The 25,886-nt window shown below is 46.9% G+C and overlaps 1 protein-coding gene across 2 annotated transcripts in view; it reads left to right on the forward strand.

Moving 5' to 3' along the window:
- The window catches only part of BMPER (BMP binding endothelial regulator), a 169,169-nt gene that overhangs the window by 111,172 nt on the left and 32,111 nt on the right, over nt 1-25,886 (forward strand). For both annotated transcript variants that reach the window (XM_087821255.1, XM_087821253.1), the window contains exons 12-13: nt 7,040-7,369; nt 13,933-14,269. In XM_087821255.1, the coding sequence (XP_087677381.1) occupies nt 7,040-7,369; nt 13,933-14,269 (667 nt within the window). The remainder of the gene's footprint in view (nt 1-7,039; nt 7,370-13,932; nt 14,270-25,886) is intronic.

A 25,886-nucleotide genomic window follows, 5' to 3' on the forward strand; every position in this document is an offset into this window, starting at 1 on the left:
AGATGTACCCTTATTAAATCATTCAGTTATTAAGTGACTTTCCTGCCTAATTTTGAACAGTACGCTTTGTACATAAAGAGATACATAAATTCATTATTAGGCGCCGGGTGCATTTGAGCCAAGGTCTCCATCTTGAGTCTCGAGAAAGACGCAGGAACCCAGTTTTGATTGAAGGAGCTGTTGGTTGTTAAAACCCCTTCACAGGGTCCACCTAACATACAGCCAGGTGAGAACACCCACAAAGGACACAACCCCGCCCTCTGACACCGGGGAGCGAGCGCACTTTGTGGGAAATGCTGTCTGATAACTGCGCGTGGCTGTGCCGAGCTGAGGCGGATTTATTCTCGGGGGGGTCACAGCTCCTGTGAGCAAAATGAGAGCAATGACTGCCGCTTCTGGTGGCACTAGGTTGCTCCCATTGCCGGTGACGATTGGCGTGGAAGCCTGTGTCCGGCGCTGGGATACCCGCTCTCCGTGCGTTCTGTCATCCTCACCGTGATCCACAGAGCAGATGCCGTTAGTCTAGTCACCCCCCTTTTACAAAGGAGACCTGAGGGTTGAGAGGTTAAATAGGGTAATACCAGGCCCAGGAGGCTCCGAAGCCCACACTTTGAAGCACTGTTTTGTGTTCTCGATGGACTATGTTTTGATTAGTTTTGGAGGTGTGCCTTCAAATGCATGTGAAGCTCGCCAATTCTTTCCTCCCTCCGTGACTAGGGACTTCTGTTTGAAAGCAGGTGTATTTGCTCACCTTTTAAAGCCTTACCTATGTTTATGAGGTCATTTCACCTCTTCGGACTCCTGGGTTACGATTCTTAAGTTCTCACCTTCCCTGGGAGTTTGGAGAAAGGACTCCTGGGCTGCAGCCAGAGCTCCCTTGGCGTGAAGCTCGTATTTATGGCTGTTCCGTCCTTTCTCGCCGCAGGCCCAGCCCCTGCTCCGCGCCCCTGCTGGGCCCTTGGTCCCTCAGTCCGCAGAGCTCCTGCTCCGATATTGCTCCTCTCCACCCTGTGAGTCACAGCCCTGCCTCCACGGCAGCCCTCCGGAGTTACTCTCCTCGGTTCAGATTATTCTAACTGCCACGTCCCTATCGTGTGATGGCTTTTTTGTGGTTAATCCTTGCCTGAGGATCTTTTTTCTATTGATTTTTAGAGAGAGTATTAGGGAGGGATGGAGGGAGAAAGAGAGAGAGACAGAGAGAAACATCAATGTGAGAGAGACACATCGATTGGTCGCCTCCCACACGCAGGCTCGGGCCTACAACCTAGGTGCGCAGGCTGGCGCTCTAACCACTGAGCCACCGGCCAGGGCATGGCTTCCTGATAAGATGTTACGTGGCAGGTATGAGCTGCTCATTTTTTGGAGGCCAGACTCCCCTTTCGAGTACTGCATTTGAATTTTATCAGCCTCGCCCAACCCTGTTTTAGCCGTTGCAGCCTTTGATTGTCCAAATGGTCTGTGTTGGGAGTTGGATGGAGGGTCGAATGGCCGTTTCCAACCCCGGTCCATTGACTGGATTCTGGCTCCCCCATCGTCCCAGCTGCGCAGGTTTTGAGCCTTGATGTTATTTCTCATACTTTTGGCATTTCTCTCCCGTGTTGCTAATCAGTCCTCAAGTCTGGTGGATCGTCTCTTTGCCTTGTTTTTCTAATCCATGGTTTTCTTCCCATTTCCACGGCAGCCAGACCCTCATCCTGGTGCCTGCAACTAATTTCTGTCCTTCCTCCCTCGGCCCTTCCTTTCTGCCTGCCGCTGTCAGGACCCAAACTTGGCTTCCGCGAGAACCCACCCCGGCTTCCTGCACTGGTCTCTCGCACAGTTTCCCAAAGTTTGTTTTATAAAACGCCAGGGCTGAGGGGTAGTCATGAGTAATGTTTTCAAAACAAGGTTCTGTGATTAAATACATTTGGGAAGTGCTGGGTCAAGTAAGCTGGAATGGGTTTCCTCACTACAGAATGCGCAGCCCTTTACTGCCAGCCTGCAGGGTAGGCTTTCGGGGGGTGACGGAGAGGAGGGAGCCTCTCGGACTCGTTTGAGCCACAGAGCTTTTGTTTATTTCTACTGACTTTGGCAGAGCCGCAGGCAGGATTGATGTCTCGTAGGAAACACGTTAAGAAATGTTGGTTCTTTGGAATATATTTAAACTTCTCAGGCCGGCAATAAATCTCAGGCCAATTTATTTAGACAGCTTGAGTTCTCACATCTCCTGAAGCAACTCCCCACTCCGGTCAGATCGGTCTCTTGATCTTCTTGTGCTAGTTGTGATCTTTTCCGTGTTTATGACTTACTCACATCCTTCTTCTGGCCTAGAAGGCTCACTCCATTCTAGCCCCCAACCTCCATTTTATAGGTGAACTCAAAATTTCAACAAATCTACGTGTTATGTGTACATTACAGCCTTGTCCAGCCCTATTTTAGCCAGCTGTGGATAGCTATTCGCTGGATTTGCATAGAATTTATAATAATAAAACCAACACTGACTACTCTCTGAGCATCTATGATGCTCTCAGAACTCTTGCAATGTTACCTTTATCTTTATAACCACCCTTCAAGGTAGTTGTTCTTAGACCCATGTTGTAGGTGAGCAAACTGAGGTTTGTAGGTAGTTGGTCCATGGTTTTGAATCCGTTAAGTGCAGCAAGACGGATTCAAACCCAGGCCTCTTTTCATAGCAGGGAGTGTTTGCAGAGCTCCAAGGTGGCTTTCAAGCTGGAAGCTGGGTCAGCATGGAGATGTGCAGCTCATCTCTTCAGCTCTTCAGGGTTTCTGATCCCAGCCTTTGCTGGTTCTTGACCCAAACTTGACATCATCATGATGACTGTTCCCCACCTGGGGTTCCCAGTCACCCTGGAGTCCAACACGGCCTGTTTCCCTGCGATCTGTGTTGAGAAAAGTTTAAAGCCTTGTTTTTTATTGACTAGACTTTCTCGTGGTTAGAACACTTCTCTGAAAATGCACTGATCCGTGTGCATGTGGTATGATGAGCTGGAGAGAATGTTCTCTTTGCAGAAATAATGGACAATGAAAGTCATTTTCTGTTTTCAAAGTGATTTTAATGACTGGGGAAATCTTGTGACATGTTCAGTGAACAGGATATAAAATTTCATGTACAGGATAATATTAACTATGTTAAAATATACAAGTGCACCACCCCCCAATTATAAACAGCGGTTATTTCTCGATGGCAGAACCATGGATGATAGTTTTTTTTCCTTCCTAATGCTTTTCTGTTTTTGTTTTGTTGTGTTTTAGGGGAAGGGGCTTGGACTGTACCCAATTTCTCTTATTTTCTTCTTCATAGCACAGAGTTGTATAATTTCCCCTTAATTTTCTTTGACGGATGTTTTGAGAATAATCACTACTCTCAGAAGGAAGGCATTTCATTAGGATAAATATGCCCATGGCAGAAATAAATGTACTTGATGAGGTTAAGAGAAAAGCATTGGGATTATGTTTTCAGAAGCAGCTCGACTCTCTTAATTCTTATAGCAATCTTATTAAAGTATGCAACATCAAAGCAATATGTTTTAATCCAGTATTTTTAATTTTTAAAGCAAATACCCTTATTCCAAAATATACATAGTCATTGCAAATAATGAATGTAAATGTAAAAAATATTGTAAATACACATAAACAAGAAAGGAAAATAAATGTCACCCATAATTCCACAACCCAAGAGAAAAAACACGCAACAGCACTCTTTATATTTGAGTTTATATACTTCTAACCCTTTACCCTTGCCTAGGCCCTTGTATACATATATTGAAAGCAAACCAAAATAAAAATCTGGCTACTTGACTTAAAAGACTATGAAGAAAGTACCACTAGGGTAAACTCTCATTCTCCTTTCCATCTTCTGACTTACACTTATTCAAGGTTAGTTGTAGAAGGGCCTGTTTATTTAGCTCCAGCAATCACCCCAAGCTTTCCAGAGACTGTGACCAGACATCTGGACACCTTGGATTGCAGCTCATTTCATTGTGTCTGCTGGAAAAATATTCGGTGAGAGTACAATGTTCACTTGTGTCCCCTAAGAGTTTCTCCAGCTTTGTTCCTTTTCAGCTGGGCAGACTTTTGTGTAACCCTGAGGTTCTCACTTTCAGTCACTCTTCAGTGTACGTGTTTGCTGTCCCTGCAGGACCTGGTACAGGGACCTTGAGGTGCCAGGAAAAAGGGCCAAGGCTTCAGAATTATTTTAGCTCATGCTACAAATGTCCCCAAGTGTGACACATAATTCTCAGGCATCTTTGCAGTCATGAAGCTTTGTTGGCCTCTTGTATACTGCTGTTCCCCAGAAAAATCTTCCTGATCTCCAAACCCTTCTCTTCTACAAGTTAGGGCCTCTTGAAAAATCGCTTTCCTGACAACCCTGTCACACATGGTTTCCCTTGCCTGGTCTCCCTGGATGTCCTCACTGCTTTCTGCCCAGTTCTGAGTCAGCTCAGGCTCCCCCAGGGCCACTCAAGATGGTATGTTTTCTGTTGTTCCTTTGAGGATTTGCTTTGTCACATAATTGGACTTACCTACAGGCACCCACATTTTGACTCTTTAAAACAAACCACATAGCAATGAAAACAAAATCAGAAAAGCATAAGGAAAAGGGGAAAAGTATCACTCACGATTCTGCCACCAAGAAATAACCAGTTTACAGTTTTGGTGTGTGTGTTTCTGTATTTACTGTAAGACAGTTAAGATAGAGTTTTGTTTCCTATTTTCCAGTTAACATGTGATAAGCATTTCCTCAATCAGGAATATTATTCACACACTTTTTCAGTGATCACATAATAATTCATTTTGTGGATTTGCTACCAAGTGCTTAGCTGTTTGTTTAATGTTGGGAGACAATCTAAATATCTACTTTCTTATAATGAATGAATCCATGATCAGTAGGCATAGAGAACATAGGGTATGCCCCGAATTATCGGTAATGTGAGCTATCACTGTTTCTGTTAGTGATCATTTTGAGGTGGCTGTCATCAGAACACCAGGAGAAGCAGTGGTTGTCCCTGGTTCAGGAGAAGATGTCACTGCAGACTCTGGGCAGAGGTGCGGGTGTTCCCTGCGCCCGCTCGCAGCTGAGACGGGATTTCTTCCAGAGGATAGTTTCAGACCCCGTGGTGTCCTGGCCTTTTCAGGCTGAGGCCTATCTGTTACAAGCTCAAAAGCTCGAAAGCCTTAATTGGTTCCGCTTTTTTCTTGCTGAGTCTGTGGAGTTAAGAACTTGAAAGAAGCCCTTCTCTTCAGTTTGATGCATCAGGTGGTCACAGGGCAGTATTGACTCTGAATTATAATTCTCCTGATGTCACTTGGGGGGGTCCCCAGGAACTGCCTAGTTCCCTGTCAACCAGAAAGCCCCATTTTCACACCAGGGAGAGATTGTTAGAATGTGAGGGAAATATGTGATAAGGGAATTTTGAAAGTAACCGCATGGAGAAAGGACTGAGAAGTTGCTGCCTGGGGCTATTAGATTGGTGAGAACACTAGTAGGGGGGACGGATCAGGAGGCTGGGGGTGGGGCAGAGGCGCCGCAACAAGCTGAGTCAAACCGGAGTCAGATGGAGAAAGCCACCAAGAACGGATGGAAGAAACAGAAATGGAAGGCAGGTTCAGATATCGCTGCTGACCTTTCAGAGCTCGTCTCTCCTTCCCTCTTCCTAAACCCTCCTCCCCAGATGGCGCCTTGGATATGGTCTTTAGAATATTTGTACATGCCCCAATCTCTCTTTTTGAGTCTCTATCAAATATTGGCAAGGAAAGCTGACGTAGGCCAATTACTCTATCAGATTCCAAATACCTCTGATTTATGTGGAGTGACATAAAATTGCCATTTGAAATGACCTAATGTATCAGAACATGAAACAACCTTACTCTCCAAACACTTTAGAGATTAAAAGCAAATGTTTGCCATGGGTCCCATCGGTCCTATCAGATCTGCTGACACATCCTACCTCTGTCTTGACTCTTAATTGTCCCCTTAGATATTCAGAGCAGTTGCTTATGTGATAGTCTCATAGTTGTGACCTGTTCTGGCATCGACTGGAAATTGTGCTATTTGTTGTACTTCTTCCATCATTTGGGCTGATTTCGCTAACTGAATTCCTGATTTCCTGGTTGTTCATGTCTCCTTGAAAATAGAGAAAATACCTTTAGATGGAGAACAGATCAACGCCCAATTTTGTTTTAAAAAAGGAATAATATTTAATTTTCTATACAAATCTGTGAGCTACCTCTAAATATAAAACTCTACTTGGGTCTCTTAAGTATCTGAATTAAAGGTATTTTGAAGTGATGAATTCATTGGAATTTGTTAAATTTACTAAATAATGATGGGTTTTATGATTTATTTATTTTTATCCAACTTTAGATTTTGATACACAGATCAAAATATAGGAACCTTGTATTTCTGTAAAACGCATAGAGACTCTTAATTTTATCAGTACCAGGTTTCTAGTGGTATTAACGTGCATCCATTTGGCAATTCTGTTCATTTGTCCTTAGTAAATATATGTGTTGAATATTACTACTTTTGCTTAAAACCACGAGTAACATGTAGAAAGCCACATTTCCAAATTTTTTAATTCGTTAAATAGAAATAACGCTATGTTTTGGTGTACTGTCGTCTGAGCTGCCGCCTCTTACTTGTTTATGTTTTGTTCTTGCTTATATGGGTTATAAAGTTAGGCCATGTCTATTTACCAAATTACCTTAGGCCCGTTTCTCCGGCCCTTACATTGAGAACACAGAAGCCTATCAAGGCTCCCAAACGGAGATGCTCTGAAAATTCCTAAGTGTTACCAATAACTTCTAAGTATAAAAGCGCCAGCAACATTACATGGCCCGTGCGGTTTGGCACAGACTTTTAAAACCACCGGCCGTCCAGACTCTGTCTCGTGAGCCGGTTGGTTTGGGGCTTGCGCTGAGCATCTCTGCAAGGCCCCCGCCCGCGGGGCGCCTTCCAGGTTTGCGGGAGGGCCCCCGGTGTCTGCCCGCGTCCCGCGCTCCGTTTATGACGCTGCTTTTGTCTCTCACTCACCCGCAGAGCCCGGCGTTTGCACGGTTTTCGGAGATCCCCACTACAACACTTTTGACGGACGGACATTTAACTTTCAGGGGACGTGTCAGTACGTTTTGACGAAAGACTGCTCCTCCCCTGCCTCGCCCTTCCAGGTGCTGGTGAGGAACGACGCGCGCAGGACCCGCTCCTTCTCCTGGACCAAGTCGGTGGAGCTGGTGCTGGGCGCGGGCACCGTGAGCCTCCAGCAGCACCTGACCGTGCGCTGGAACGGCTCCCGCATCGCGCTGCCCTGGCAGGCGCCGCACTTCCACGTCGACCTGGACGGCTACCTGCTCAAAGTGACGACCAAAGCAGGTGGGCTTCCGGAAGCACGGGGCTGTCTGTGTCCCTCTGCCGCACCAAGCCGCTCAGCAGCGCCACCGAGCGCGCAGGGGGCGGCAGGGAGGCCCCGAGGCCCAGAAGGGTCCCAGCCGCAGTCAGGAGACCTTGGAGATGCCCTCGAACATTTGGAGACACGTGCATGCCCTCCGCCAGCCTTGCGATCCCGGGACACCCAGTGCCTTTCCATTCTCATTCCAAAAACAGCCACCCTGCTCTCCATATAACCTCTTCTGTTTTGGTGCTAATTTTAGGCCTTGGATGGCCAGCTTGGAATTGTCAGTGTCTCTCCCAATGGAGCCAGTAATGTGCAGTTTCACATCTGTGAGAGTTTCCTTGTCAGCATCTGTCCAAGAAGGGGGGAGTCCTCCAAAGTAAACCACAGCGCGTGGGTGTGCAGATGGGAGGGCAAGGCGGGGCTGTGTGACCGGCAGCCCTGTCAGTTCCTGACCCTGGGGAAGGATGCTCAGGGAGTTGATGGCTGGGACCCTCAGCTCTGGCTGGAGGACGCTTGGGATGCTCCCTCGGAGATCACTCCCCCTGGCCTTGGGCACAGGGAGCTGACCCCTGAGGCCCTTTCTCAGCAGCCCTTTGCTTGAGGCCCACTGGCCTCTGTCTGTCCCCTCCAGGGGCAGGTGCATCTCCAGGAGCCAAACTGTTCACGGTTGCTAGGTTACTCCTAGGGGTTCAGTGAGGCGCAGGTTTTTGTCTGGGAGGTGCTACCTAAGAGACGTCTTAGAAGCACAATTCCACTCTTCGGTATTAGCCCCAAAGTGTGAGCTCAGCTTGTTTCCCTTTTGCTATATCCCCCGTGGTTCCTTTCATGCTACCTTTGGTTAGTTCATACCGTTTGCTAATTGGATGCTGGACTGCGTGATTTCCTGGCCTATGCTATTTCTTTAAGTGTGATGCTTTTTGTTGTTGTTTTTTGTTAATCTTCACCCAAGGATATTTTTTCCATTGCTTTTTAGAGAGAGTGGAAGGGAGATAGGGAGGGGGAGAGAGAGAAACATTGATATGAGAGAGATACGTTAATTGGTTGCCTCCTGCACTAGCCCTGACGGGGGGAGGGGGGGGAGCATCGAACCCATGACCCTTTGGTGCCCAGGCCAACACTCTAACCACTGAGTAACACTGGCCAGGGCTTAAGTGTGATACTTGAGGGAATCAGCATATATCTTGCTTTTTGCATTGATGAGAATTTAACAATGTAAAAGCATCAGTTGGGCTCCAGTTCCTTTAGGTAATCTAGATCCAAAAAGGAAACATTGGCTAGAGCAGGCACTTTTGAGGGGTTATAGAGACTGTGCTCTACTCTATCTCCAGAACCCTGTGAATTGTTTCAATTCAAGCCAAATATATGTTGGATAATTTGATTTAGCCTATGGAATGCCAACCTAGCTAAACTAGGCATGAAGCTAAGGAGAAGCCCAGGGAACCTTTATGTAGATAGTGCACCATGGCTGCAGTGAGTGCATGCTCAGTGTTAATGCACTGCAACATTCTCTAAAGGGGCGAACATTCCCATTCTTGACTTTGAACGTGACAGATGTGAAGAGCTCCATTCATTCAACTTTAGAGGGATGAGTCCTGCTCAGAAAACTTAGACACCCGTTGTCATATTTGAATGACTGGCCACTCTGCAGATAGAGGCCTCAGCTCATTCCTAGAAAGGAGGCATCAGTTGGTGGCTCCCTGTAAAATGTGCACAAGATGACACCTTATTAAGCAGCACTAATTAGAAGCACCTTGCCTATCTCTGAGCACAGTGGGTTCTATTGATATGGAAATTGTTAGTCTACTACACTCTAATTCTCCAAGGGATCCCGGGTGCTCAGAGATTGCTAACAGCTCGGAGGTCCCACACTGCTCCCCTCCCCGCTGGCTGTACCTTACGGGGTAAGTGTGCTCTTTGCAAGGACCCCACATTGTAAAAGTGAGCAAGGGCTGAGGCTATAAAGGAAATAGTCATACATCATCCCCACCGTGATCAGATTAGTGAATTTAACTCTTCTAGGCCTTGAACTTAGCTTTCCAATTTAGTTTATTTTTCCATCCAAGGATTCAAGTAATTTATGTGGCTCCCTTAATAAGCCGAACAATTTCCTGTAGCCCGGAGCTCATGGGCTCTCTGCTTCCCAGGGAAGAGCTAGATCCCTCCGAGCATCCAACTGGCGTTCACACTGTCCCTTGAGTGGAACAACTGCATTTCCAGACAATAGTCTTTTCCACTCTGGTCTACCAACCCCAGTTTGAACTACCCCCCAGGGATGGTTTCTCTTTACCACCTATTGATTGTCTATTGAAAATATCCTTTGAGGGTTCTTCTTCCATAGTTTTTTCTTTTGAAATCTTATAAACTCATATGATCAAAGGGTACTTTCTCCAGTGTAACAGCGTGAATCAAGGCTTCAGCTGGAGGCTGGGGACCGGGGAGGGGTGACTTCATGGCAGAGTCACCTGCTGGAGCACGCAGACAGCCTGTCCCTCAGGTGGAACTAGGCGGTAGCTTCTTACCCAGTAATATGTGGGGGAGCCCAGAGGGCACTGGGCAAAGCTTAGTAGTTGGAGAAAGCACCGCCCACCCCTGTCACACCCCCACCCCGCTCTCGGCACGGGGCAAATAATTTAAGATTTCCTTTCTGCCATCTGTTCCCGTCATCAGCTCCACCTGAAAGAGTTACATCAGCTCCACCTGAAACGCACGAACACATGCGAGGGTGGCTTTTATTGTACTTTCCCTCCAGGTTCATCAAGAGTTCTACACTTGAGCCTGGAGAGTGTATATGTGTATATATATATATGTATGTATATATGTATATGTATGTATATTATTTTTCTCTTCTTTTCCTTTGATGTAAACTCTGAACAGAGGAGCATCCATTTTTAATCACCTCCGTGCCATGTCTACTGATTTCGCACCTCCTCTCTCCTTTAAGTGGACAGCAAAAGCAACAGTAACAACCAAAACTCAAAACAAAGGGGAGCAAAAAACACCCACCACCAAGTCAAAGGACAACTCCTCCTTCCCCCCAAGAAAGTCCCCAGAACTAGTGGTCTGGAGCCAGGCCACACATTTGAAGGTGAAGGACAAGTTAGTAGGACACTCACTGGTGAGCGGGAAATTGGAAGGCCCTTCCTGCAGTGGGAGGAGCGTGGCCGCTGCTCACCCCTCACCCCTCACCCCTCACCCCTCACCCCTCACCCCGGCTGGGACCTGTGCTTTGTCCAGCCTCCTGACTCTGCCCCTTGTTTCTACCTCGTTTCCCATGCAGAGAACTGGGAAACTCATCCCAGCTGCCAAAAGGAGGAGCCCCAGCCCACACTTCCCTGATGTTTTCATCTCATAAGATGCTTATTTAAAATATCCTTTGGAAGAGCAATTTCTTCAATGACAATCATTAGGCTTTTTTGCCTATCACCGCTGTAACCTACTTTTTATAGAGTTTACTCATGTAGAGGGTAAAAGAAAGTTGTGCAAATACACATGTGTATGAGAGAGCAATAGACAAAGGCATCTGTCATTGAATAATTTTCCCCTTCAAAATAGGAAAGGTAGCATTGGCCCATGAAAACCCTCTTAATATAGTAACAAAGAAAAGAGTGAGTCAAAAATTATTCTCTTACTTTGGGACCATGTTTTATGAGTGGGATGTTAAGATTTTAAGAAGAGCTTACTAAGAGCACCATGGGTCTCCCCAAGCACGCGTGGACCACCAGTCCATCGCAGAGGAAGAACACAATGACTGCCTTGTTCACTGTGAGCTGAATTCCCATGAACTCAGTTGCCAGAGTCTCAAATTTATTATATCGCTGTCAGTGATGATGTTGGAGCTTCTCTGGATAGAAATTCTCCACCGTTGTGGCTCTCGGAAGAAGAGTACTTGCCTGCTGTCTAGGAAAGAGATTTGTAGTTTGGAAAATTTTGCAGCATGGAAAAGTCTTTGGAATTGTGCTGTAAAAGTCAGAGTGTGGATGGAATTGACTCCCCCCCCCCCCCCCTCGTTTCTCTTGTTGGGCAGCTGCCTGGCTACGGGCTTGTAAGGTTAAGTTTCTTCTATACCTCAGAGAGTGTATTACAAATCATATTATAGTTTGCTTGTCTTTTTTCAAAATTGTTATTTCAGCGTCTTAACTAGCATGAAATTCACAATTTCCTTGGCTTCGCATGATATATCAATTTGCAGGGTAATCCATTCATTTAGGAAGTATGTGCTACGTGCCAGACACTGTTAGATGATGTGGATGTAGACGTATAAATCATTGTATGTGATAGTTGTGGTTGTCAGCGTTGACACCGTCTTCTCAGAGATCCACATGGGAGGTCAGCCCAGCGTGTGGATATTCTCAGGGTGTCCCTTTTCTAATTACCTTGTCCAATCACTGTCTTCTCTTCATCAGATTTCTCCCAAGAGAGACTTTCCTGTGACCATGTTTCTTGCATCTTTACCCAACTCTATTTAAGTGCTTTTCTGAACTCTCAGCTTTTTATTTCTACCATGGGCCTTGAACTAAGAAAGCGTCTATTCCTTTAATTTACCATACGGTGATTTACATATGGGCCTTTCTGTTTATTTCTCGAGAAATCCAGTTTAAGGCCACTGGTTTATCCTACCAGTAACTCTCCCTAAAGCAGCTCTGTAGCTCTTTCTCGTGGCAGTTGTGTGGCCTGCTCTCAGGAATGCTACTTGGCCAGCCTTCTCCACTCTTGGACCCTGTCCAGACTTAGGGAGTATTGGCTTCAGCATCTTACTTCTGGGCGTTTCTAATGGATCTCCCATCACTCTGATGTTGCCGTATGCCAGCTTTATATCCAAGCAAGATCCTTTCCCTTCTCCTGCCCTCCCCTTCCTTTCCCATCACTACCTTCTTCCCTGACTTCGGAGCATCCTCTGAACATTCGCTCAGCCTCACTCGATCCTGTAAGAACAAAGGCAGAGTCCTCCAGGAGTAGAGTCGGCTTGTTCTTTCCAGATGCTCAGAACTGGCTAAAGGAAAAGCTCGTTTTTGTCAAAAACCCAAGAGAGTAAGATTAAAAACCACACATGGGGAGATTTTTTTCTATTAAAAAGACCTTCTTTCTTTGTGTGGGTTGTCACTCCTAGGAGACAGTGACAGTGAAGAAGGAGAAGTCCTGGGGCAGAAGTGCACAGTGGCCTGTTGCAGATGCTCCCTGGGTGGTCATACCCCAGGTGGCTCTTTTGCCTTCACTGGGGGCTCGGGGACTGCCAGGGTATTGCCAGGAGGACAGTAGGAAATACTCTAACATGTATTTGGGACAAAGAAAAACTTCCTGACTAGAAGAGCTTGACATTTACTTTGAATTGACCCTCAAAAGGCTTTTTAAAAATATGTTTTAATTGATTTTTAGAGAGAGAGGAAGGCGGGGGAGAGAAACATCCATGTGAGAGAGGCAATATCGGTCAGCTGCCTCCTACACGCATCCCTGCCAGGGATCGAGTGCCAGCCTGGCCACGTGCCCTGACCTGGAATCGGACGGGTGACCTTTAGTGCATGGGGTGACGCTCCAACCAGAAGAGCCACACTGGCCAGGGCCTCGAAGGGCTTTCACGGAGGCCTTTCCCTTCTCTAACAGACAGTGTCCCCCACACAGGATCAGGATGGGAATGAAGATGTTTCTTCTTGACCTAGTCAGACTGATCTGTGTGTGACAAGGCAGCATGTGGCTGTCCCACCTGTGACAGCATAACCTGGATGTTCTGTGTGACACAAAGTCTACCATCCAGTGGGGTCATTGGCTGGAGTGGCTCTTGGAAGCCTCGGCACGCATTTCTGGAGGAATATGCGCTCTCAGAAAAACCGTTCAGTGTTTCAGATGTCAGTTCTGCAAACCAGGCCGGGCCTCCTTTCTGTGCCCTCTGGAGGGGGACCGTTTCCATGGTAAACAAGAGTGTGCACGCCAGTTCATTCTCTTCAGCGCGGGAATTTTTGCCCCGTGGCCTGGTGGCCTCCAACGCTGAAGACGTTTCATTTATTTGAGTGCTGTCCTTTGAAAAGGGTGTATTCAGAAGCTACATATTTATTGCTTTAATACAAGTCACCATAGCAAATAATTTGAAAATTTTCATTTGGTGGTGGTTGTGATCATCTAGGGGATTTTGGGATAAAGAAAAAATTACGTTAAAAGCTATCATCATTGTCATCTTCGCATTTTCACATTAGAGTAATTGTTGGGTAAATGAAATCATGGTTTGGACCAACACAATTACTCTGGAAAGGGCAAAAATATATACCCTAGAATACTGTGGTCAATGAGTAGCTATTTACAAGTCAAACCAGGATCCATGAGGTTCATTATAAGGGCAAACTTTATACAGTTTGAAAATTCTAAGTCCTAACAAGTGAGTCTCATAATTTCACAGAACATTTAATATGGCAAGGATAAAAGGTGACCAAGAATTTGGACAGACCTTCGTGTCCCCGGTTAGAGGGTAGTCATGTGCTGTGTAAGGATGGATACACTTGGGAATTGTTGCTGGATTCAAGCGCGGCTTATTCCCTTTTCTTCTTTTCTCTAGGTTTGGAAATATCCTGGGATGGAGACAGTTTTGTGGAAGTCATGGCTGCCCCCCATCTCAAGGGCAAACTCTGTGGCCTCTGTGGCAACTATAATGGACATAAGCGCGATGACTTAATTGGCGGGGATGGAAATTTCAAGTTCGATGTGGATGACTTTGCCGAGTCCTGGAGGGTGGAGTCCAATGAGTTCTGCAACAGGCCCCGGAGGAAACCAGTGCCTGAACTGTGTCAGGGGACGGTGAAGGTGAAGCTCCGAGCCCATCGAGAGTGCCAGAAACTCAAATCCTGGGAGTTCCAGACCTGCCACTCAACGGTGGACTATGCTACTTTCTACCGGTAAGTGCAGCGTTCTGGGGTATGGGGTTGGGTTAAAGACCAAGGCTGGACTTGACCTTGGCATGGAGTGTGTCAATCATCTCGGTGTACAAAACAAGGGCTCCCACAGTATGGGGTAAACGCTCCTACATCTTCCTGTTCAGCAGCTGATCTCATCTTGCTTGAGTCAGTCCCACATTAGATCCCAAGTGAGGAAATTTGAGGGAGTATTTCAGAGCAATACCCTATAGGGGATCCTGTTTTTGAGTGTATGTAGATTCATTGGAAAGCTGGTGACACCTGAGATTTCACCAGGTGTTAGCTTGACTCAAAGATCGATGAGTGCTTCCCAAGTTCTGGTCCGAACCACAGTGGTACAGGGCAGAGGTGGAAATCTCGCATCCCTCGGGCTGCCTGTGGGTGTTTGAGTGAACTTGGTTCTTCTAAGTCTGAGGAAGAGTTCGGATCTGCCTCATGGTCTAGACCCAGACAGATCTGCACGTGGAAAACAAGGCACTGACATGATGATTCCTTGGATCTTGGCCAACTATGAGGCATTGTTTCCAGAGTCAGAAGAGAGTGGAATCAGAGCTTGAGGGTGGAGGGAGGAAGGTCTCTCATTAAGAGTAGAGATTCCATAACGCTTTCTAACTCTGATGAACCCCCTTTTACGCAAAGCAACCGGTTACGAAGGAGACTTGGATTTGGCTTCTGTGTTACAAGGTCGCACTTGTGAGTTGATGAGCTTGGCCGGGTTGTACTTCTACTTACTGCACAATTCCAGGGGTTCAAGAGCTGTGACTGCCTATAACTTTAACCACCATGGGTGTGGGAGGAAATGTGAGACCAACACAGCCTGAAAGGCCTTAAGTGATTTGCCTGAGCCTCTTAAAAAGAGCAAACGCCTGTGGTCTGAAGCCACAGAGAAGTTATTTTTACTCTTTAATTGCCACCAGTTTATTTCCCCTAGTTCTCATTAAATGTGATCTTTTTTTATTTGATCTTTGGACATAAAAGATAAAGTTATATAAAGGCAGCTCAAAGTGGGGTGGAAAAGGGACTGCCCCTGTCATCACAAATCCCCGATCATGGCAGCATCTGCCAAACCATTTGGCTCCAGCACATGCGTTGAGCTCCCTCAATCCATTTTCCTGTTATAATTTGAATCCTCTGGGTTCCGCTTCTCTCTCTCCTTGTGCCACCCCCTAAATGGACCCCACCTCTTGTCTAATGAAATGGAAAGATCTTCATGTAAGACTTTGGGGTGAGGTTAGCAGCTAGACAGGCAATCGAGGTTTTATTTGGAGGCTAATGCCTATCACTTGAAGGTCTGCTGGGAAGCGGTAGAGCGTAGCAATTAAGAACTCTGTGGTCTCCCAGGGCGACAAGTCCAGCTCAGCTCTACAACTTGGAGCAATCATCTGAGCTCTTAAACCTTAGTTTTCTTGTCTGTAAAGTGGGGGTAATAACAGAAGCTACCTTGAAGAGTCGTCAGTCAGGGTCAGTGAGCTTAAGAACATCAACGCATATGCTCAGCCCACTGCCCACACATAGCAAGTGCTCTTAGTTGTTGGCTGCTGTCATTTCTTCGGTTAATTAAGTGATTAGCACGTGTAAGTCCTCTTTGGAAGCTCCCCTTCCCCAGTTGCAGAGTTCGATTGGGCCCTTGTCTGTCCGAAATCGAACGGCAAGCCTATGCTTCTCCCCGGGCCCCAGAACTCTACACCTTTGGTCTTCATCCCATGTCAAAAGAATGTGTTGAAAACAAAAACTGGAGAGCAGGCCTGCAGAGATTAGTCTTTTTTTTTGCAAATTTCTATTTTTTTCCCCTTTGGTGGTTTATTTTATATTGCGATCCCTGGCCTGCAAGCAGGGATGGGATGAGCACCTTGGCAGAAGGCGTGAGAAACGACTCAACAGGAGGAGGGAGAATGGGAATGGTGAGGTGGCCAGGCAGATGCTCGCCTTCTGGCTTTGCACGTCGCCGCAGCAGCTACAGCAGCACAGCGGGGTGCGAGGTTGTGTACCGGGCTGTGCACCCAGGTTGGGTGTTTATGGAAACTCTCTTGGGGTAATTGTGCATTGAGGTTGGAGGATGGGGTGTGGCGGGAGGTGAACTCGTATTCTGCCCCCCGGGTGTGGGGACAGAGCACCCTTCCCCCGCCGGCCGCTCCTTCCTGGAAGAGGCAGGAATGTGTTGGAAACAATTCTGAAGAGGGTAGAGCTGGACAGTCCTGCCTGTCGCTCGCCCTGCTGGGGATCTCACTCCCCAGCCCATAGATGCGTCTTCATGTGTTTTCAAGTGAGGGTGGCCAGTGTCTGGGAGGTCCTGAGTCTCTTCTTTTCTCCCAAGCATACATGTGGCAAAAGAAAGACTATAAACAGGGTCATGATGGGAAGGCAGTTTCGTTCTCAGGGGTTCTCCAGCAAGGACCAAACCTTATGGGGGCTTTAAGGAAGCAATAGACAGACAGCACGTTGGGTGACACCAAGCTGGACCTCCGTCTCGCTGTGTGGCCCTGGCAGGTAGCTGTGCCTCAGATGCTTTGTCTATAGAATAGACATGACCGTGACTACCTGGTGGGCGAGATTGCTCCCCAAGGACTGAGGTCAGTGGGCAGTGCCGCCTTGTCACATGGTAGATGGGAAGCACTGGTACCGTGTGTTGTCTTGTGTCCCTTCCTTTCTATGGAGAGTCTGGGCCCTGGCTCGGCCACTTATCTCTCTGATTTTTGATATTTTCTCCTCTGATTAGGTAGGTTCTCACTGATGAATCTGGGGAACAGTTTAAAAATGAACCATTTCTCTTTGGTGACACTGAATGAGATTGTGTAAGAGAGGATTGCATTGCCGTCCTTTAAAAAATTGTGCTGTTTCTGCTTTATAAGAATAATACGTGTTCACTGTACAACATCTAAGTAACGCTGGAGAGAATAAAGAAGAGAGAGCAGCCCCGCGGCGCCCGCACCGGCACGGCCTTGCCTGTGTGTTTTATGTCAGTGGTGGAATTTCTGAGAAGAACCCGAAAACGCAGCCACGACCACGGCTGTGAGATTTTTATGAGTCGTTACAGAACTAAACAGATCCGCCTGGATACCACGGATGGTCGTACACTTACATTGCACAGGAATTTCATTTCTTTCCTTTCCCCCCCGCCTCCAAAGGAATATCTGTAATTTCCTTTAAGGACAAAGAACAACATCTCATGACATAGAAAGTCAGCCTCCTAAGCACGACTGTGTCTGTAACATCGAGAAGGGAAGGGAGGCAGCACAGAAGATGTTTCTCTGAGGAAATGTTACCTCCTTCGGGTTTCCTCCATCGTATGACAAATTCCATGGGGCCAGTTGTATTAGAAATAGGAGACAGCTCTTCTTATACGGTCAAGATAATTCTAATATCTGTGAATTAGACTTTACTTTTGAGGTGTCTAGGGTTTAAAATTCTTATTTTATTTGGGTCTTTTACCTAGTTCAATATATATATATATATATGTTAAATATATCTTTATTTCAGAGAGAGGAAGGGAGAGGAGAGATAGAAACATCAATGATGAGAGTCATTGATCGGCTGCCTCCTGCACACCCCTGACTGGGGATGGAGCCCGCAACCCGGGCATGTGCCCTGAGCGGGAATCGAACCCCGATCGCCTGGATCCTAGGTCGATGCTCAACCACTGAGCCACACCCAGCTGGGCCCCAGTTCAATATTTTTAATCGTAAACTGTCCATTGTCTAAAAACTTGAAAAGCTTTGTAAATGAATAATGACTACATATTAGCCACACACGCCCCCTTTTTTAATCTTTTGGGAAACTTTAATAATTGTATTATCCTTTGTTGCTGTGTTATGGAGCAAATTCCAGGAGACAGAGAGTAGTGCAGTGTGGAAACATCCATGTGAAATCTTTGGAATTATGTTGGATTGCAGCGGAGGCTGTCCCGAGGGGCAGGTGTCGAGTGTGTCCGTCTCCTTCCTCAGTCCTTATTTTCACCCCTCTCCCAGCTCATGGGGCCTTCTCTCCCTGACTCTCCCATGCCGGCCGGGAGCTCCAGGTGCAATAGGCAGACCCCCGCCAGGGCCCCCTTGAGATTTCAACAGCTGATATCAAATCCCCTCCCCACTGCTGGCTCAGGCCCCCCTGACCAGACCAGCGCTGGGCAGTCTGGGCCCAGAGGGAGGCCAGGAGATGGGCCAGGCTCTGTGTGACATACCAGAGAGAGAGGAGACCTCACATATTTGGGACTCGTGTATGAAACACCAAAATGGGCTTTTTCCCTAACTCAGACCCAAATCTTAGATGAAATAATTGAACATAAGTGTAACCTGCTAGCCAAGCAGGACTCTTAGGTCAGGCAGGGCAGGCCCAGATTTCACAGAAGTCCAAAGACTGAGCGTGAACTGCCGCGAAGTCCAGACTTGTACAGGCCACAGTCACATGAGGACCGCTCCCCTCTCCCCTCTCCCCTCTCCCCTGCACCACAATCCACCAGAGCAAAGCACTCTTCATGTGTGGGTTTGGGAGAGTGTCTGGGGACTCTTGGTCTAGGAAATGTTCCTTTCTTTCCATGCAGTGGTTTTTACAGCTGTAAGGAATTGAAGGGATGCCAGAGGATTTGCAGATGCGCTCTTACTGCAGAGGTGCGGGGAGGTGGAGGTGGGGGGTAGGGGGGTTGGCGGGTGGCAGGCGGCAGGTGGCAGGCGGTGCAGGAGAACATTGCAACTCCGAGAGCACAATGGTGCTGCACATACTGGTTCCCGGGCGGCCAGTGGCTTCCTCCCAGGGAAAGATCAGAGACTTCGTGGATGACCCACTTTGTGCTTCCCTTTAAAGGAAACTGGCCATTTATTATAAAGCAGAAGGAGAGATCCAGGCCAGGAGTCCAGACTCTACCTGTGTGTGTGTGTGTGTGTGTGTGTGTGTGTGTGTGTGTGTGAGAGAGAGAGAGAGAGAGAGACAATTATATAACGATAACTGCTATTCTGTAATGAAAATCAAGTCAATCTTCCTTTGCTTCAAGAAGAACCTACGTGGACCATTTCTCTTTATGTCTTTTAATGCTTGTCCCAAATTGCCATCAGAGCTAGGGTCCTAAGTCAAGTGAAATGTTCGTTTTAATGTGTGACATTATAGGCCTGCCTTTTTGCTGTTCCTTTGGCAAACTCGGCTTTGGGATGCGTGGCCGCTCTGGGTCTGTAATTAAGGTACACTGTCACCGGGCAGCAGTAGACACCTCAACATGCCTGCGCTTAGGAGGGTATGAGGGTGCTGGGGGTTCATTTTATCCAAGGCCCGAATCCTCTCCTGTGTAATTTTTTCATATCAAAAAGAAAGAAACCCCATTTTTAAAAAAGAAGAAACAAAGAAAACTGCCTATTTTGACAGGTAGGTTAACCTTTGAGGAGAGGTCAGGTCAACTGTACAGTTAGCCAACTCAAACATTAGAGGGGACACAGTCCACCCTCGCTTCCCACATCACCCCCCTGGAGGTGTTCCCAAAGTCACCCTCAGGGTCAGTGATTTTCTAGAAGGACTCACAGAGCTCACCAAACGCTGTCCCATTCATGGTGATGCTCAATCAGGGGAACAGTGTCCAGATGACAATCAGAAGAGATGCAAAAGGCGGAGTCCAGGAGGGGTCCAAGCCTGGAGCTCTGCTGTCCTCTCCTGCGGAGTCATGGACAGGCACTAACTCCTCTCAGTTACAATGTGTGACACTATTCATGGCATTTCCAATCAGGGATGTTCACCTGAGCCTGTTGTCCAGAGTTTTTACTGGGACTCAACCACCTGCAGCCTGTGTGGCTGAGCTTTCGTCTCCAGCCCCTTCTGGAGGTCGCGTTAATGCCTTTTAGTTCCAGTTCCTCTGGATTTCAGGACTGTTGTCGTGTGGCCCAAAGACCCCATAATAAATCATATTGTTAGAGTGACTGGTGGCCAAAACCCCCAGGCAAAACCCATCACTCCTGTTATGACATTCCAGGGGCTTAGAGGTCACCCCCCCCAGGAGCCAAAGGCCAAGGCCAGCCTCTCTTTGCTCAAGGTTAATTCTTAACCACACAAGCTGCCTGGCTCAAGGTTAAATGTAACTTCATTTGATTTTAATTTTTGAGTTTATTTTCAGCATCAACTTTCTAGAACCCTGCCGTGTTTGTCCTCAGAAAACTGCATTCTTGGATGCAATTAGGTAAGGCTCTTAAACACAGATTTGAATAAGTGTCACCGTCGCAGGTAAAACACTAATTATTTTGTAACATTTCTCTTGGCTGCTTAGGGGGCTTCTTGATTACTTCTTAGTAAGCAGGAGGCGGCCTGTGTCACTTCATTACATTTTCATTATTTATGAGCGTAAAGCCCTTTTCATCCATGGGAGCCAAGCTGACGTGAGCAGTGTTTTCCTCATTTCGTTCCACTGTTCGCAGCTAAGGAGGGCACCAAGAGGTGAGGGGACTCATTCCAGGCCACCCGCGGAGCCCAAGCAACCCGCCCGACAGGACACCTGCTCGGGTCTCTGTCAGAGAACTTGGCGAGGACCACTGGGGCTGACCACGGATTCCACCACTGCCCACACTCGGGTGGTTCAATGCCCTGCTGCTTGCACAAGCCTTCAGAGGACGATTTAGAAAGTTGTTTAATTCACTCCCCTGACAGCTTCCCACTGAGCACTTGCTATGGGACAGGTACCACTGTAGGTGTGGCGATTTGGGACAGAACAGGAGAGACAGAAGCTCTTCCATCTGAGAACTCACAGTCTAAGGTGGGCAGCCAACCATGCATGAGAAACAAGGCTACTGCCAACTGTGAGAAGAGTAATGCGGTGATGTGACAGGGTGGGCTGCGGGTGGCCGACCCTGACTTAGGTGGACAGCAAAAGCGCTCAGGAGGAGCTCGCCTTTGAATGCAGCCACTGTGCGTGGGAAGGACAGGTGAGGAGGCCTGTCTCATGCAGCAGATCTGATGCTGGAAAGGGTGTGGCCTGGGTGACGACCAGAAGGCAGGCTGCCGTGACTGACGCTCTCAGAAAGTGATGGGTGCTCTGCCAGCACCCTTAGGAGCTGGGAAATAGATTCTTCCCCAGTCGAGGTTCAGATGAGATCACAGCCCCAGCCCACACCTTGATTGCAGCCTGTGAGACCTGAGGAGAGACCGTGCTTGGACTCCTGAGCCACAGAAACTAACATAAAAGTGTGTGTGGTTTTATGCCACTAATTGTATTGTGAAGGCCACTAGACCGACTGCTGTACGTAGAAATCAGTTTGGGCTTATCTTAGGCTTTATTGCCCTTTAAATATTGACAGAAGGTGAAATATGAGCACTTTGCTTTTTCCCCAACCATTTTTAAGTTGCCCATTCTGTATGGTTTGACGTAACTCCACCAAATGTGGCTTACTTGTCCCTGCTACAAGGGCCCATAGCACTCTGTACTTCCCTTGTCATCCTAGGCATTAAAAATGTGTTGTAAGTGTCGGCTTTTAAAAATCTTTATCATCACAAAACAGTCCCCTCCTTGAAGCTCATATGATTCATTCATTATTATATACCCCACACCTAAGAGGGGGCGTGGCATATAAATGTTTTCTGCTTATCAAAATATATACGTTGAATGACTAAACAGGAAAACCCCCCCGGAATAAATGTAGTAAAAATATTTTTTAACCAAGTAATGGGTAGAGTGGTAGAAAATGAGTGTGGCATAGTTATCTAGCAGACTTGGGAACCTGAGATCTCTTCTGAGCTCCTCCCCATCCAGGTTGGGTGCTCTGGGCAGCTGGTTCACCTGGGGAAGCCCGGAGGCCCCGTGTGTCAGAGGCAGTGGGGAGCGGACCGCAGTGCACTGAGATTTGTGGTGACGACTGCACTCGATGTGGGTATGGACTCCAGGCCTGGCACAGGGCACGTGCTCAGTCCATGGCAGTTTTATTATTAATATTACTTTGTTTCCAGGTGGAAGGGGTGCTGGATGACAAAGGTGAAGGGATTAAAAAGTACAAATTGGTAGCTACGAAGCAGTCACGGGGATGTAAAGCACAGTATAGGGAATGTAGTCAATGCTGTAGTAATAACTGTGTGTGGTGCCAGGTGGGGAGTAGACTTATTGGGGAGGATCACTTTGTAAATTTTAGAAATGTCTGATTACTCTGCTGTACACCTGAAGCTAATATAGAATGATACTGAATGTCAAGTGTAATTGTTAAATTTTAAAAAAGGGCTGTTAAAAATATTCTCTCTTTGTTCTGAAAAGAGAATATGTTGTCCGTAGTTTGCCTTCAATATGTCCTGTTCTATCCAGCGCCAGGACTTGAGGAAGTGTTTCTCTTTTATTTCCCACGGCCATTTCCAGACCCGTCAGGAAGAACTTCTTCTGATCTGCATGGAAATAGATGCTTTTTCTTAAAACGAAAGAAAGCAAAGAAAACAAACACTGCTTGGGAATTAATTAAAATTTCCCCAATGTGCTCCTTACAGATTATTTCCTTTGATTATACTGGACACGAGCAGGAGGTGAGGAAGGGATAATTAATACTTTGAGTGTTCAGATCTGAGCTTAAGAAAAATTGGACCGATTCCCACCGAGGGCAGAGATGAAGAGGAGGGGAGCCCATGTGTGTTATTTTGTTTTTCTTAGAAGAATACCGAGTGTAGGAAAAGAAGGAATGGATGCATACTTTAAGTTTTTCTGTTAACAGTCCTTGCCTTCTTTAATAGTGTCTGAGCATAAGTTGACCTTCACATGATGATTCAAGGTTATTACTGAGGTATCAGTTGCAGGTAGGAGCATCAGTTTCCAGGATGCCCTTGAAGGGGGCGGGCCTTCTGAGCTCTGATATTAGATCTCTTCAGTCATTCATGCCTTTAGTAGGTCATGCCTTCTTGCTCAAGCTTTCCCTTGCCCAATTTTCTTCTCATTTGTTTTTGATTTAGATACAGAAAAAAATGCTCGTTAATACTGTTTGCAAACTAAGTATTATATAAGGTTCTGAAAAAGACCCAAGCCTCTGCTTTATGAGAAAGTACTTTAGGACACAGACTTAATTTTTTCTTGCCTCTTGCCAATGGTACCAGCAGCTCAGAGTGAGTCTGTGACCCATTTCTATCAGGTGGACACAACTCCGGGGTATGGCTTTTATTTTTAAAACTCATCTCAATCCTGATTTCATTTTTATCTGTCCTATTTTCCTTGTTCACCATTTTATTTCATTCTGCATGTTTATAAAGCTGATTGAAAATATTTCTGAAAGTTGGGGAGTAAGTGCCGATGGCCCTGGGAAAGGAACCTCACGCCTCCGAACCTGTATTTTTTCCATTGTGAAATAGAACAGTGTCACCCACATGTTGCTCATGTTGCTGGGTGAGGCTTCTCTTGTGAAACCCGCATGGAATGATGACCAGTGAGTCCACTTCCTCCGGCCACGTGGCCACTGAGGTCCAGGACAGTCATGAGGACAGGCCTGGGCCTGGTGGTCTCAGGTTGTCCTTTTGAAAATCAGGTACACATTTGAGCTCTGGAGGGGTGTCCACAGAGATGCCCTGTGTGGGTGGCTTCGAGTGGGCCCCAGGCAGACCGATTGGAACCTCGATGTGCTGTGAGTACAGTGTTGAGACTCAGTGAAACCAGCAGCTCCTGAGACCAGCCGGTGTCCTGGCAGCATCTCAGTCTTCTCCATGGTGACACTCGGGCCCCTGCTGCTCTGGGGACAGTGACGGGGCTTCGGTCCCATACTCGGGGCTGTGCTCGTCTGATAGCCATCCAGGACCCGTTGATTGTTTCCAATCAAGCTGGCAAAAATTAAAGTTGTTGGAGGGTGTGCCAGTACGAAAGAGGAGGGAGGCTGTTGTTGGATCTTCCTACGCATGGTTCTCGATTTGCTGGAAATCTAATATTCCATCTCAGTTTCCTTCTGCCCGGGCAGTTAAAGGGTCAGTAGGTTTTCACACACCAGCTTTAGGAGGAGGCACTGGTTCAACTAAATATTTTGGAGTGTGTATATGTTGGAAAAGACAACATTGGGGGCGCAGTTTCTGGACACAGTAGTTTCATTGCTGGACCAAAGGGAGCCTGGGGTTCCTGTGCGGAGGCAGAGCTGCCCAAGTCCTCTCTCCACCTCTTGCAGGACCAACAGACCTGAGAGGCGACAGGATGTATCTGTAAAAATCTGCTTTCTTTCCGCTCGCTTCAGGCCTTTAAAGAGCCTAGTCAATGAGCACAGAGGGTAGAGAAATAACCTGGTTTGGGAGGAAACGGGGAAATCTGGTGACGATCCTGGAATTAATAATTCTTTTCACATGAAAGAGCTGTTCTCTGTGATCTTTATTTACTGTCTTACCTGGAGTTTGCAGTTTAAAGAAAGGGAGAGTGGGTGAGCTGGTTTCTTCATCGGATCCCAAGCCAATGGCCCATGTGTGAGTGCGAAGGCAGGATCATCGTAAGAAGGCCGGCCAGGAGACCTTTCAGAGCCCCTGAAAGCTTTTCCATATGCAAAGGAAGCCAGGAAATTGGAGGCTTCATTTCGTCTTTGCCATCAAAGCCAGGGAGGAGAGATATTAAGCAGATACTGACCGTGGTTCTGTGACCACCCTTAGGATTTATTGGTCTGAGAAGCAAGTAAGGACTGCAGGAAGGCCGAGGATGGTATTTAGTACTTGGGGGTAAAAAGACTCAGTTTCAGAAGTTGACTGAAAACAGAGGGTTCTGTGACTACAGATAATTAGTGATTGCCTTTGGTAATAGGAAGTAGTGACAGCCGTGTTAGCTGGCATTGATTGATTGACGTGTGCCATGTGCCTGAAACTCTGGGAAGCCTAAACCATATTACAGCGTTAATAATGGGCAGTTCTGTAGTAAGAGCTTACGTGTTTGCGTGCTCACTGTGTGCCAGGTGGTCGCTAAGGGCTTTCCCTGCATATACTGTTCCCTTTGTGTGGGTGAGAAACCCTGTCTTAAAGGAGTTAAGAATATCACCCAAGGTCACCAGGTAAGAAAGAGGCAGAGCCAGGATTTGAAACCATTACAGTTACTTGACCCAGAGCTTGTGTTTTTTACCATTACCACCATAATCTGGTAACAGCTCCCCTCAGTAACCCACCCTGACTCTAAATTGATTCAAGGTTTAAGTGAGGTCCCAGGATTGGCGCTTTCTCCAGTTCCTGCCATGGTTCCCCAAATTCATCTTAGTGGTAGCCTCAGACAAATTATGCAGGAAGGGGGTGAGTCTTTTCTCTCAAACACCCCAGCAGGACTCATGCACTTCACTAGTTCTGATTCAGTCTTGTGTCCATCTCTGAACCAATGACCACAGTTGGGAAAGAAAAATTAGTTCCTTCATTTAAATGAGTGGTTTTCTGTCTTCCAGTCTGTGCCTCTTGATCCCCAGTGTGTGTGCCTTTGAGTCTAATATAAGATTGTTTTCTTCTGAATTTAAACTCTGAGGGGTCCCCCCAGCATCATATAAACTTGAAGCTCAGCCATTTCTCCCGTCCCTCCTCCAGGCAGAGGGGGAAAGCGATTGATCTTGACTGGTGCTTGGGAAAGAGTTCTGGTGGAAGCACATTGATTTTTTAGGAAAGGAAGAAATGAAGCAGTAGGTCTGATTAAAACGGAGGTATAGCTCTATATAGCTCTGTTCATCTGATTAAAACA

Source organism: Miniopterus natalensis, chromosome 10, assembly GCF_054644295.1.
Source record: "Miniopterus natalensis isolate mMinNat1 chromosome 10, mMinNat1.hap1, whole genome shotgun sequence".
Lineage (NCBI taxonomy): Eukaryota > Metazoa > Chordata > Mammalia > Chiroptera > Miniopteridae > Miniopterus > Miniopterus natalensis.